General features: G+C 41.5%; 1 protein-coding gene across 1 annotated transcript; it reads right to left on the bottom strand.

The window, feature by feature from the left end:
• Positions 1-720: 720 nt before the first annotated feature.
• On the bottom strand, positions 721-14,787 carry LOC111837254 (synaptotagmin-2-like). Its single transcript, XM_023799145.2, has 9 exons — positions 14,710-14,787; positions 12,269-12,480; positions 11,344-11,522; positions 11,144-11,242; positions 10,753-10,920; positions 4,010-4,177; positions 3,700-3,817; positions 1,929-2,062; positions 721-1,841 (listed from the first exon to the last, which is right to left on the bottom strand). Exons 2-9 carry the CDS (start codon positions 12,468-12,470, stop codon positions 1,632-1,634), a joined length of 1,278 nt encoding a protein of 425 aa, XP_023654913.1. The 5' UTR covers positions 12,471-12,480; positions 14,710-14,787; the 3' UTR covers positions 721-1,631.
• Between the last annotated feature and the right edge of the window lie 655 nt (positions 14,788-15,442).

Here is a 15,442-nt window from a genome sequence, read left to right as displayed (position 1 = left end):
CACTAAGGAGGAGGCTGCACTGAAAGAACTGCACAACATGATAAGTGAGCATGGAAACATGTATCCTAATGCTGCTTTCATTATCCAGTGAGACTTCAATCATTGCAATCTCTGGAGAAACATTCCAAAACTTTACCAGTTTGTGACTTTTTCCACCAGAGGAAACAACATCTTGGGCCATCGTTACAGTAATATTAGAAATGCATATTCAGCTGTGCCAAAACCCCATTTTGGAAAATCCAATCATCTGACATTCCTGCTAAGGCCTACTTACACCAAACGGCTGAAGGCTAACCCAGTCACAATCAGGAGAACTGTTAAAACATGGACTGATGGTGCTCTGGCAAACCTGCCGGGATGCCTAGACGCCACAGACACACAAGCAGTTGTCCCATGCATATTCAAGTCATTAAACTGGTCCCTAAGAAACCAGACACATCCACCCTGAACAACTTTAGACCGGTGGCACTTACATCAGTTGTTATGAATTGCCTGGAGAAATTGGTTCTATTGCATATCTACTCCCCTATCCTCTATAGTGTGCCTACTACCCCAACAGATTAGTAGATGATATGGTAGCCATGGCTCTGCACTGCATTAAATGTTACTTATTTTTGTAATGAAAAACAGAGGATATACTGTATGATTGGAAGGAAAAACTGACCTAATTCAGGGACAGAAGCATGTGACACAGTGAAATCATATGCAAAGGGCCTGAACTTTCTTTAATGATTATCCTTATCAGGGCAGACAAGCAGAATATAATGGGAGACAATGGAGCGGGGGTGGTTGAAGGGTCCCATCCAGTCAGAGTAAATTACAGGCATTTGGGGGCAAGGGAAGAAAAAATCCCCTTTGAACAGGGACCAGAGAAGAGCAATAAACCTGCTTCGAAAATTCCTTTGATCTTGCCTAGCTCACATGTGGTTCATGGGGCAGAAATGCACACATGCATAAAGACCAGACATGAGAGGGAAGTGACACAAAGATTAGTCACATGTGACTCACTTTCAAAAGATCAATGGTGCAGATTGCAGACTGCAAGCTGATTTAAGCCTGCCATATTAGCCGAACAAATAAACAACTGTTCTGGGCCCATCCATTCAGTGCTCACAGCAAGCGATACAGTACGATAAAACGATTGTGTCTGACAGGTACACATGTGTGCATGTAGGTAGATCAATAGGAGGAGAGGTGCTGTTGAGAGGCAAATGTATAAGAAGAACAATAAATTTGCCAATTCAATAACTCAGTTTGATTATGTATATGCAAAAATGTACCTACATAAACAGATAATGTTTACAAATAATATTTTACATAACAGCAGAGCATTGCATTTCCAGTTTTCATATCCATCCATCCTTCCATCCATTTTCTGTAATGGCTTGACCCTTTCTCTTACAATGTAATCTTTGCAGTAAAGTGAGTGGAAATAAAACATATGAACAAGCAACAAACACCTGCATAGCATCAAATCACAGAGAAGAAACATGCATGTAAAGATTCAAATAACAGACACAAAGAAGTATGTTGAGCTGGGAGGTAGGCTATAAGTTCAGAATATTTAGGTTGCTACTTATGGGGACACAAACCAACAAAGGATATTTAGAGACTACTCAATGATGCAAAGGTTAGCGATGGGGTCCTTTAAGAGCAGAATCCACTTCTTCTTCAGGCTGCAGAGTATGCCACTGGGCAACAGGTCGTCTTGGATTGGCCAACATATCTGACCAATGGCGTAGCCCTATCCCTGACGCACCGTAGCCAATAAAAGTTTTTCCAATGGCATCATTGCTTCCAAGCTTGTCGTAGTCATACACCGTTATGAGAACCTGCACTTTCTGCATAGAAAATAACAGGAAATTGTAAGATTATATTAATTTATGCTGGAGGTAAGTACACTAAGAACTAACAGAGTAATATTATACCTGTATCTGTGCAAAAGGAACGTCAAAACTGAAGCTCTCATTGAAGTAGGGGTTTAGAGTATTTTTTTTAACAGTTGTTTTCTTTTTCTTCAGTCGTTTCCCATTGTGTTGCAGCACAATTTTCACAAATGGATCTAATTAAAAAAAAAAACACAATTCATTTTCAAAGAACAGTAAATTTGCCTATACAGAGGTACCTCAGTTCTCAAACTCATTATAACTCGAATTTCTTAAAAGTCGAACCAACCAGTTCAAAATTTTTTTTTACCTAGAACTCAATCTGAATCTCAGAAGTCGAACTGTGAAGGCTGACCTAAGATAACTTGTACGCACGGGGAACTTGTGAGTCACGCGGCACGTCTCAGCAGAAACAAAGGGTTAGGGTTAGTCTCAGTCTCAGTTCCGCGTTCGCTGTGATAGCATCATTTCCACTAGCTGAATACATATATTTGGACAGTAAAAATAAATTGACAATGATAGTAACAGTAATTATTATTATATAATAAAATATATTTTAAAATAAAGATTTCTTATTCATTATTTTAATATTAATAATAAAACATTAATACATTTAATTATAAAAATATTGTCCTGCCGAGCGGGGACGGAATGGAGACAAAGGCGCAGAGGTCAGGGTATCAGGGAATACGGGGTTTAATTACAGGTAAACGCAGACAGACAATACAATGACTGGACTGGGGAAACAAACTGAAACGCGGACTAAATACGCAGGACAAATGACAGCAACTAGAAACAGCTGATCACACTGGGATTCCACATGGGGTTAACGAGGGGGCGTGGCACACAGAAGGAGCGGACGATGGGGGCAGGACACATTGTTTTTTTTTTACTTTACACATTGTTTGGATACATTTATTTTCTTACTTTACAAATTACTGTTTTGATAAATGTGCTTAGATGTGTTTATTACAGTATATGCTCTTCTTGTTTTATCTTATTCATTTTGTGTTTAAATGCTAAAAAAAAAAAGAGATATATAGTGTAATTTTTTGGGGCCGGGAACCAATTAATTGGTTTTCCATTATTACTAATGGGGAAAATTCAATCAGAACTCGAACTTTTTTGGATTCGATCCGGAGTTCTGAACGGATTAAGTTTGATTTCTGAGGTACCATTGTAATAGCGATTGTGTTTGCTGACATGGTGAAGAGGCAGAAAGAGCCACAATGACCAAAATAAGCCTCTAATCATTGAAACACAAATGTAATGAAAAGTGGCTAATTGATAATAAAATGCTAAATTTCCTACAGCTTAATTAAGCAGGGTTCCCCAATTCTGGTTCTAGAGGGCCAATATTCAACACAGTTTTTAGATTTCCTTGCTGAAACACACCTTATTCAGCTCATCAGTTAACTGTCAGATTTAATATGCATGTTTGAGCAGGGAAATCTGCCAGCTGTGTTGCAGACTGGCGCTCTAAGACCAGAATTGGAGATTCCTGGGCTAAAGCACAAAATAGAGTGGTTAGTTTACGCCCCCTACTGTCTAGGTATGGCAAGCACAAAGTGCAGAGTAAAGGCAGTAACGAACGTGGCAGGTTGTCTGTTAGGGTAATGGATAACATTGGAAATTGCAAAAGTAATTAATATTTATATAACACAGCTGCAAAAAGCTCTGGACCTCTCATGCAGAAGCTTTTAATCCAAATTGACTAATAGCAGTTAAAAGTATATTTTCCCTGTAAGAATAACTTCATAAAGTTGCAATGAGAAATTGCAGGGAGCCTATGAATGAGTGAGTTGTATAGCACCTGATAAGCCACCAACATCCATCTTCTTCAGGTTCTTAGCCTCCATGATGTTGACTGTGAGTTTGCCAGCTGTAGGAACATAACGCAAAGAAATGCAGATATCTCCCAACTTCTCTTGCTGGAACACAAAGATGGAAAAAATCATATACTAAAATTCTGACAAACTGAATGAGTCAGAAAAAGAAAATACAAAATGTCATTAAAATGGTTGAGATACTGACAGAGAATGGTGATTAAAACAATTAGTTTTTAAACAGACTGAAGGATGAGGGTAAGGAACATCTAGATCATTTGTGCACAAATTACATACCTCTTCCTTTTCTCCACTCTCCAGATCTCTCCATTCCTGCAGGGGTTGGCCAAGATCCACACTATTCATAGGGATCTTGATTTCACCAATAATATCATGCTTTGAGAAGCGGTCAAAGTCAAAGACCTGCATCACCAGCGTCTTTCCCCCAAGTTCTGCATATGGAATCTTTACAAGGGGAAAAACATGCAAAACATGTAAAAAGAGTTTACACATATAGTAGTCGTCCCATATCCAAGGGAGATACGTTCCAAGATCTACTGCGGTTGGTTGAACCTTCCATGATCCCCATATATTACATGATTTTTGTGCATGAACATGGTAAAGTTTGATTGATAAATTATGCAGAGTAAGACCTTACCAGCGTTAAATACAGTTATAATAAAGTACATAGTACATTGTTACACAGTACTGTGCAGTACTGTTCTCTCTCAAATGAAAAGGATTCAGATGTTTTAGCCTAAATATCAGGCATCAAATGATGATGCAAAAGTAATACCACACAATGAAAATAGTGCTTGTTATGCATTTTTATAACACAGGTACTGCAATCAGGACTGCAAGTGGGCTGTGGCTTTCTCCATGTTGCAGCCTGTACAGGCTTGGCATGCGGTTTGAAATTGAAATTTTCCACTTTTTTTTAGATCACAGTAAATCAAGGATAACTGAAACTAAAGAAATTGGAGGGCCCACTGTATTATTTACAGGTTTGAATTGAAAAAGTGCAAAGAGATGAATAAATTAGAACCTAGTGAAAGACCCCAAGAACAGTTTAACTAAAATAACCTTAGATGTTATTTTAACCATTGCAATTACAAATGAACAAAAAAGTAATGTACTGTTTATATCGTATTTAAAAAAACTGCTTTCAATTACTTAATTATTTTTAGTGGTAAAGAAATCGCAAGTCAAAGTAGGGCAAATCACACATCAAGTTAAAACAACAAACTACTCAATGACAACAAGTGTAAATTTGTTGTCCCAGGGCCATTAATTTAAGAGAAAAAGACAAATTGTCATGCCCTGCTCGTCTGATCCTCCTGTGTGCCACGTTACCTTGTGTGGAATCCCGAAGTCTTCAGCTGTTTCTAGTCTTGTTAATAGCTGTTGTGTATTTAAGTCTGCGTTAGAGTATGTTCCCCAGTCCGGTCATTGACGTCAGTTGTTGTGTATGTGTTTTAACGTGTACCTTCGATTAAACCCCTCGAGTCCTGCTTTTGCTTCCACAGTCCATGCCCTGACGAAGAACAAGACAGAATGACTGGACTCCAGAAGAAGAAGACACCTCCCCTCGCTGAGGAGGAATACCTCGTCTTAACAGATGAGGTAATTTATTAGCTGTGGGAGCCCGAAGTCCGAGAAGACCCCGCAGCACGAATCCTACCCAGGCGAGGGATATCCTGGAGAGGATCTCCCTGCCCATTGGAGGTGCGCGAAAGCTTACAGCAGCTGAGGAGCAGAGTGGCAGAGAGGATGATAAGGCAGGTGCGTTTGGACTGTGGGCTGCCTCATGTCTCGCCTTTGATGCTGCCCGAACTGTCCCCTGCTCGGCTAATAATATAATCTTACATCTCGGCTCGCAGAAAGAAGTGGAAAGATTGCAAACAGGAGTGCGTGTCGGATGCCCTTCTGTAACCCGCCGCTGATGCCCGAGGCTCGTCTGCCCGCCACTTCGCCTACGCCTCCTGTGTCAATCTCGACCACCGTTCCTGCTTTGTCCCTGGCCGAGAAATATTTTCACTTCGGGGTCTATACTGGCGGGTAATGGAAGATCCGGCAGTGTGGGACTCCCAAGAGGCTACCCCGCTCCGGATGTGGATTCCTCCTTCACCCTAACCTCCCCACCTCGAGAGCTGGAGAAAATGGCGGAGAGCCAGAGGTAGCTGCTCCGTTTGAGGTAGGAGCAGGCTTCCTCGACATGAGACGCTGTGGGGCCCGAGGTCTCTGCTGCTCCCTTTCCTGAGGCTGCGCCCTATCCCAAAGTGCAAACCCCGGCCGCGTCCGCACTCGAGGCACCACCCCCAGCTGCACCCGCACCCGAGAACCCAGTCTCCGTGGTTCCAGTCCCTGCAGTTAGTGCTCCGCTCTCCGTGGTTCCACTCCTGGCAGTTCCAGCTCCAGTCCACGTGGTTCCTGTTCCCATGCCCCCGGCTCCCGACCCTGAGGAGGTCCCTGATTGTTGGACCACCACTCCTCCCCCCTCAGTGGAGATGGAGTGGGACCCCTCGGGGATTTCCCTGATGACTACCCCAATGAACCCCTCTGGTGGGTCACCCCGACCACCTTCCCAGCATGGCAGATCCCAGCCAGATCCCTGTCTCTTGGTCACATACACATCAGTCGTTGTGTATGTGTTTTAACGTGTGCTTTCGATTAAACCCCTTGAGTCTTGCCTTTGCTTCACCGGTCTGTGCCCGACGAAGAACAAGACACAAATATTTATATAAAACTATAATACTAATTCACTGAACTCATAATCTTTTGTTTTGACCCAGAGTGTCATACCTGCAGGCGGCACGACTGCAACCAATCAGTGACACGCCCACTTGGCTACTTGTCCCTCTGGGGTCTAGGGGTAGGGAACACAATTTCACTGACTGGGGCATAGTCACACATTTATTTCAACATCATAAACTTAATTCATGGCAAATAAATTAAATATGTCAGATTTATGTGAAGTTTGTAATTTGACATCAAAGTATAGACATTGCAAAATGCAGTTTGTAACACTTGCAGAAACATTATAAAAGTACATAGTAAGCAATGGTGGCAGTTTGTTTTGATCCCAGATATCTGATCACCAAAGTCTTGGCTACATGAAGATGACTAAATGGTGTAGATGCAACATTCAGCTGGATAAATAACAAAAAGCTAACTCATGTCATTATTTCTGGTCTCCTTCTATTGAATATGTAGGAGCTCTCATGTGTATGCATGAGCCATTCACACTTGGCCACATCCTCCTCCCCCCTTTTATGGTGCTGATGGGGATGTATCTGGATCGCGTTCCACCGTTGCGTTGTTCATCAAATTACCATGCGAATGCGATTTGAATACGTGGTAATGCGGCTATTTAGAATGTGAATAGCGATCTTCAGGTGAAATTGGTACTACACGCCCCCGATGCAGGAAAAACAAAGAAAGGTGAAATGGTTTACTTTTTTGCTTATTTTTTAAACACTTTAATACTTCCGACAATGGACGTTTTGAAAAGAAGACAGATTACGGATTTAGTAGTTTTTTTCATGTTTCTATAATACGATTTCAGTGAGTTATGAACTGAAATACACAAGAAAGATACGCAGCATTGCAGATGATACCGTCGACCCCAGAGGGTTAAACCCTGCACAAAGATCGCTCGATGCAAGGTACTGTTTGTCATGCAATTTTCGAGTGCTTTACTCCTGTGTCTCTGTTGCAGCTCTGCTCCACCCAACTCTCCCTACTCCCTCTTCCCATGCCTCCTGAATCTTCCTGCTCCCAACCATCCCAGTCCTAATCTTCTCCCGTGGCTGCTGCCTGTGTGTCCCGTCCTTGTCATCGGACTGACCTCCCGGCTCCCCGACTCTTCTGCACCCGGCTCAACGACTCCCCCTTCGGTTTACCCTTTGGCTTCAGACGCTTGGCTCAGACTGATTTCTGACTTGAACCCCGCTTGTTGTTTGGACTTCACTCTGGTTTTCCCCAATAAAGTTTTTTGTAACTTCTCCAAGTGTTTTGTCTTAACACAGAGTTATTTGTGCTGCAAACTATTAAATTAAGGAATTTTTAAGCTCTGACATGTCAAAACGTGCTTTATTGTAACTGTCCTGATTAAAATTCTAAAGACAGAAGTATTTTCAAAATGTAAAAAAATTCTTACTAAAAATATAAATGAATGAATGAATAACCATGACATAATTGTGTTAGTGATTGCAACAATTCATCCATCCAATGATCCATCCATCCATTTTCTGCCACTTATCCCAAGGCACTCACAGGCCAGCTGAGACATATAAACTCTCTATCGTGTCCTGGGTCTGTCCCGGGCCTGCTCCCAGTTGGACATATCAGAAACACCTCCCCAGGGAGGCATCCAGAAGACATCCTAGATAGATGCCCTTACCATCTCAACTGGTTCCTTTAGATGCAGAAGAGCAGCAGCTCTACTTTGAGCCCCTTCTGAATGTCTGAGCCCCTCACCCTATCTCTAGGGCTGAGCTCAGACACCCTGCGAAGGAAACTCATTTGAGCCGCTTGTATTCCGCAATCTCATTCCAGAACATAGATCATCTGGTGAATTGAGAGCTTTGCCTTCCAGCTCAGCTCCTTCTTTACCACAACATAATGGTACAGAGTCCGCATTACTGACAATGCTGCATCAATCCATCTGTCAATTGCCTGGTCTCTTCTTCTCTTACTTGTGAACAAGACCCCAAAGAACTCCTCCACTTCAGGCAACAACTCATTCCCCACCAGGAGATGGTGCTCCACCCTTTTCTGGTTGGGAACCGTGGCCGCAGATTGGAGGTGCTGATCCTCATCCCGGCTGCCCACACTCAAACCGCCCCAGTGCATGCCACAGGTCACACCCCAATGACACCAACAGGACCACATCATGTGCAAAAACCAAAGATGCGATCCTGAGGCCCCCAAACCAGACCCCCTCCACTCCTTGCCTACCTAGATATTCTGTCCATAAAAGTTATGAACAGAATTGGTGACAAAGGCCAGCCCTGGTGGCGTCCAACACCAACCAGGAACAAGTCTGACTAACTGCTGGCAATGCAAACTAAGCTTTCGCTCTATTTGTACAGGGATTTGATGGCCCACAACAATGGACCCCATACCCCATACTCTTGGAGCACCCCCCACAGGATCCCCTAAGATTCACGGTCATATGTCTCGGTGGGCAAACTCCCATGAACACTCCAGTGTCCTTGTGAGGGTGAAGAGATGGTCCAGTGTTCTGTGACCAGGATGGAATCCGCACTGTTCCTCCTGGATCCAAGGTTTGACTAACAGGTTAGTGACCAAAGAATACTTTTTAAACAAAGTAATGCCATTAAATGTGAATGCTGGCTTGGTATCTGTTAATACTTAATTAAATACTACTTGTGTTGTGTTTATGTGTTAATTTCTTGCTGACTTGTTGGGGATCAAAATCTTTTTTCCCTAGATCAACAAAACAAGCCAGAAAAATCATTATGTAACAGTTACAAACCAATTTGTTATTTATCTAGGGAAATAAGTATTCACATTTAATGGCATTACTTTGTTTAAAGAGCATTCTTTGGTCACTAACCTTTCTAGTTCTTCAATCTTATCACCATGAGAGACACCAGAGAACTGTCAAAGGATGTCAGAGACAAGATTGTTGACCTTCACAAAGGTGGAATTGGCTACATTACCATCAGCAAGCAACTTGGTGAGAAAGTGACAACTGTTGGTAGAATTATTCACAAATGGAAGAAAGACAAAATAACTATCAATCACCCTTTGTCTGGGGCCCCAAGGAAGATCTCATCTCATGCAGCATCAATGATCATAAGAATGGTGAGGGCTAACCCCAGAACTACACGGGAGGAGCTTGTTAATGATCTCAATGGAGCAGGGAATGCTGACTATAAGAATGCTGCAAAGAGGGGTGGATGAAAAATCCTGCTGACCTGCATGCAAACCTCATGACCAGTGACAAGAAACATCTGACAGCTGTGCTTGCCAAAAATGGTTATTCCACCAAGTACTAAAGCAAGTGTTCCAAGAGATCAAATACTTATTTCCCTACATAAATGACAAATTGGTTTGTAGTGTTACATGATGATTTTTTTTCTTGCTTATTTTTTTGATAATCTATCTTTTGCTGTTAAAATAAACCTACCAGTGAAATTATAGACTTCTAATTTCTATATTAATGGGTCAACTTAAGAATTCAGCATGGGGTCAAATAATTATTTCCCTCCCCCTGCAGCTGGTGCTAGGGAGAGCAGGCCCATGTTATGTCTTCAGGCTTCGCTTGGCCAGACTCCATGGGTGGAGGCCCGGCCACCAGGTGCTTGCTCTCAGGTTCCTGCTCCAGGCCTGGCTCCAGAATGAGGCCCCGATCTCCCCAATCCAGGCAGAGTAACATGGTCCTTTATAATAATCATCACACCGCACTTAGTCTGGCTACTCACCTGGGACCAATTTGCCTTGAGAGGCCCTACTAGGGGCAATTGCCCCCGACAACATAGCTCCTAGGATCATGGAGGCACGCAAACCCCTCCACCACGATAAGGTGATGATTCATGAAGGTGGATAGCAACAATGTATAGAATATATATTTATGTTTTTCCTAGTGTATAGGCAGAAAAGTTCTGTTAAAAATGTTCTACAGATTTTGAGATGTATCTGTGACACATGTTGACACATGTTGCATATTACAAATAAAAGAATGTCATTTTTTCTAGGTAGTTTTATTTCTACCAGTCTCATCATGGATAAATAATGAAAAAAATGGACATAAAGAAATTGTTTTGGAAAAAAACTTACCATTACAATGAATGACATTTTGCTAAAGTGCATTCATATGAATCACAAAAAATATGACTTGTTGGCTTTATTCTTGAATATTAGTAATATGGGGGGATAGGTGACACACAAATGAGCATAAAATGGCTTTTAGGGAATTGTAATTGTGTTTGTTTTTGCAACTTTGAAAACCTTATAAATCTTTCACCCAGGTAAAACAGGCATAATATCAGACACAGGATTATTGCACAGACCTTGAAGGTGAAGGTCTCGTTGAAGACAGGACACAGGTTCTTGCGCTGCACCTTAGTCTCAAACTTTTTCTTCTTGTCAGGGAGCAGGTAGACCTTAACGTAGGGGTCTGATGTTCCCCCCATATCCATTGCGGCAAGATCCTGGGCCTGGAGTATCCCCACTATCAGCTAGAGGGGAGGAAGACAGTGACTGTTATATACAGTGACTGTTATATACAATGATACTGGGTGCAGGAGGGTAGGAAAGAGAGAATTTACAAAATTGAGACTTCCTAGATATACTAGCAACAAGTAAAGTGTTTTACATAAGCCAGGTGAAGACACACATTATGGCATTATGGTAAAAAAAACAATGACATGACAATCAAGCTACAAACAGACAGAAACATACCTGGGTCTCTGTAAAGTTGTAGTCCAAGGAGAACTCCAGCTTACCCAATTTCTCCTGTTCCTTCTCCTCTCCTTCTCCCTTTTTCTTATCTCCTTCATCCTGTTGGACAGTACTTGTCATTGCAACGTACTATTGTTATAGTATATACAGTAGCCGTACAAAAGCTCGCTCCTCCTCTCTTTTCTCCTTGTCATTCTTACCTTATCGCCACCCTCACCATCTCCTTCTCTCTCGCCCCTCCTCCTGCAGCCAGTTTTCCTCTCTCGCACCTTCTTTGCTTTCTTTTTTTTGCCCAAGCACTTTTTAGCAATACAGAAGATGATACAGGCTACTAAAGCCAGGAGTACAACTAGGATAGCTCCTACTGCCCACAGAGGAACTGAAAAAAGATAGATATCATTATATATAACACAGTATTCATCTCATCACACACACAATCACACCTTAAGGGTGAGAGTCACAAATGTTTTTCGAAGTTTGGATGGGTACTCTACAGATGCACAGCTGGAGAATATATTGCTACTATACCAGTTCAAGGTCAACATACTCAAAGCACTGTTGAGGTCTTAGGTCTCAAAATGAATTACTGTGACAAAAATAGGAGGAGTACGACTATAAGCAGAGAAAACTGGTTCCACTATTAAAGCACTTAAGCAAAAAACTGGACCTGCAGTCAAAACGAGGAAAGTAAAAGATCTTTGGTTGTGAGGTGAAAGTGAGACTGCAGTTTCTAGAGGGAAATTAGCAGTGTGATTGTATGATAGATGGCTAGAAATAACAAGTTAAATCATTTTAAAATGTAGAAAATACCATTTTTACCTCAATGTCATTTTGTCAGAACACTTAACACCTGTATTGGGATTCTTTTAGGGAAATTTAGTGAACTTGTATTCAGTGCACTAAAATCACTCAAGGAACTTGGACTTAAAATCCATCCTGAGTTTAACATTTTAAGATCTAATTAATTTACTGCTATTTCATCCTTTTTTCCATCTGACAGACTATATTTTAAATATAATTAACATGTAACATGGGAAAAAGTGGGAAAAAGACAGGCACAATCAAAGGCATCCTTAGTCAGGGTAATAAGCTTAACCAGTGTGAGTAAATGAGATCGGCGCTTACTTGGTGTTCGGCCCAGTTCATTCATAAACTTGTTCTTGATGTCACTAAATTCATGGTGGTGATAGTGGGGGTGCACAGGTGAGGCCGGAACTGATGGTGCTAGAACTGGAGGTTTGGGCTCTGGGTCTGGTGCTGCTGACGGTTTGGGTTCAGATGAGTCAGCCTCCCTTCGGGCTCGGAGTTCTAACTTGGTCCACTGCATTGCAGTTCTGCTGAAGAAAAAGCACATTATCTAGCATTAAGACAAATTATTAAAGGGGACTTCATATGCTCATTTGCAATGTTCATAATTAAAATTTTTTGGTCTATTAGAATAGATTTGCATGCTTCAATGTTCCAAAACACTTTTCTCATATTGTGCATCTCTATTCACTCTGTCCATAACTCTATGTGAAATACTCTGTTAGACCTTTAAGCCCCACCCCTGATGAGCCTAGTGTGCTCTGATTGGTCAGCTTGCCTGATTGGTCAGCTTGCCCTACATCCGGGGTGGCCAATCTTATCCACAAAGGGTCGGTGTGTATGCGGGTTTTCGCTGCAACTTCCTAATTAGGTCACTAATTAGAAGACTGATTGGCTGAAGAGTCCTCACACCTGGGCTTGAACAGCTGACCTACAGGTTATCCCAAAAACCTGCATACACACCGGCCCTTTGCGGATAAGATTGGCCACCCCTGCCCTACACGATCTGCAGTCTGCATTCAGATCCTTGCAGGTAGTCAGCCAATAATGATTGTGTTACGAGGTGACCTAACCATGTAAAGGAAGTATTCAGAATTTCAACAAGGTGTTTCAAGCAGATTATAGAAGAGTGGTTTCTGTCATGAGAGTTAATCCCTTTGGCGTGTGCTTTGGGCCTTAAGACATTGCAGACCATTTATATGCCCATAAAGCTCTACAACACACTAAAGGAAAGGGAAAAACCGGAAAAGCACAGGGCCCTGTTAACATTTCATAGCCTGCCTAAAACTAATCCAAGGTGAATATCCTATTTGATTCTCATTTGGACAGCTGTATATTTTTCCTGGAGAATTTTCAGTTGAGTATCTCACTGAAGGATACAGTAGCAGGGAACCTCTTTGGACCACCACGTCGCCTGCTGGCTATTCAGTAGAAAATCTTTTTTTTTATATATGTAATTCTCTCTGCAATCACTCTGCCTTTTTGCTTCCTTCTTATTCTTCGCTAATAATGGTATTTCATTTGTCTTGTGCTTGCTTTCTCTCTCTCCTCACTGGATAGCTTGTTCCACATGTCGATGGTGGGGTAAAATGAAATTACAAGCCAGCTGTGTGATATGGCTGACCCCAATCCCCTTGACACGCTGTTATTCTCCATTCCCATAATACACCACCATGTTGTCCTTGCCTGTCTCTCCACTAATGTAACAAAATCCATGTGGAAATTAATCCAAAAATCCTAAAGCTTAAATAAATAAGGACAGTGTGACTCCTCCCCATCCTGACTGATGAAAGCTCTTCCCCCTATCTCCCAGTTTGTTGCCACTGTGGGGAATCACACAAATTCTGCTCTAGGAGCTTGTTGGTTTATTGAGAGATATGATGGGTTTGAGGCCACTGGAGTGTGCATCATAACGTGTTGTGAAACAAACAAAACATATAGAATTAGGTGATCAGTGTTAACACACAATGTACAACAACGAAATGTGTCCTCTGCATTTAACCCATATGTGACTTTCGTGACATAGCAGGAGGCAGCTAATTCAGCACCCAGGGAGCAGTGCTTGGGGATGGTAACTTGCTCAGGGTACCTCAGTGGTGCCTTGCTGGTCAGGGATTCAAACCCACAATCTTTCAATTACAAGTGCACTTCCCTAACCATCAAGCCACCACTGCCCATATATAAAACCTATCAAGTTAAGCACAGAGAATGTTCAGCTTCACTGAACCAAACATTGCAAAGGCCACAAAAGAATTTTTAATGTAATATTGCGAACTGCATTCAAACACCAAACTCCACAATCTGCACCATCACAGGTTTAAGATATTGATAAATAGTATTTTCGAAAGTTTCTATGTTTATTTAACAGACAAATAATAAAAAGCATCTAAAAAGCCCAAATAAGTAAGAATTTGATTTGAAATCTTTCATTAGTTATCAGACATTTTCAGATATTTATGGGATGGTTGTATATTTAAATTTACAAAAAACACTTGGTTAATAAGTGTTCTGTTATTGTACTTCACAATTTATTCAAACCATTTTACATCAGTTAAATAGCTAAGGAAGCTAATGTTGGTACTTGCGTTGAATTCCATCTTTGAAAACATCCACACTAAAATATGAAAATGTTAAAATTTGGGTTGATTTTTTTCTAAAATGCTATTGTCTTGTAGTATTTCCAAAAATGTCTGAACAGATAACTTAGAATGTGAAAACATCAGCAAATACAATTATGATACTCTTACATCACAACTTACCAGTTAGATATTCCCACCTTACTTTCTGGTACTGGATACAAAAAAATGGCGAAACTCCTTTTCCTCCTTTATTCTTTCCCCACTCGTGTATTTTCTGCCTTTTTATATCACTAATATACCCTCCCCCAACACCAAAGAAGCACCGACCAATTGCCACCACATACTGGTGCTTGACTTAATCTCTTTCACTCTGCCAGCAGCTCATCTGCTGTGCCTCTCTCAGATTGATTTACACATGCATGACGGTCACTACTCACTTCTCTCTGCCTTTTCTCTAAATAACCACCCATAAATAAATGTAATGCAGATATTGGTCCTTGGATTCTCTGTTCTGGGTTTAACTGAGGGTTTGACTCTCATTCCTGTTTGATTTCTCTTTCACTCTGTCTGTATGTATGCATGCCATCTGTATTTTTAAACAAATCTGAATTTTTAAATCCTGGTTTAACCCTGAAGGCTACACTGAGCAGTAGATTGCTTCCATGTTAAGACAGCAGTGTACAAGAACAAGGTTGAAGCAGGAGACACTGGGAACGACCAGAAACCAGCCAGGTAAGGGGTGGAACCAACTTTCTAATGCCAGAGATGACTGTTAACTTATCTGACAGTTTCTCATGAATCGGAGGATGATGTCAAGTGACCTTGAAAAAGAATGGGAAACATTAAGTGCAGGTGTGAAGTGCACTGCTAGGACAGTTTGCATCAGGGTCCTACTGTAGAAGCAGGACCATTA

Source organism: Paramormyrops kingsleyae, chromosome 5 (assembly GCF_048594095.1).
Source record: "Paramormyrops kingsleyae isolate MSU_618 chromosome 5, PKINGS_0.4, whole genome shotgun sequence".
Taxonomy (NCBI): domain Eukaryota; kingdom Metazoa; phylum Chordata; class Actinopteri; order Osteoglossiformes; family Mormyridae; genus Paramormyrops; species Paramormyrops kingsleyae.
This window is presented reverse-complemented; position numbering and strand designations above follow the sequence as displayed.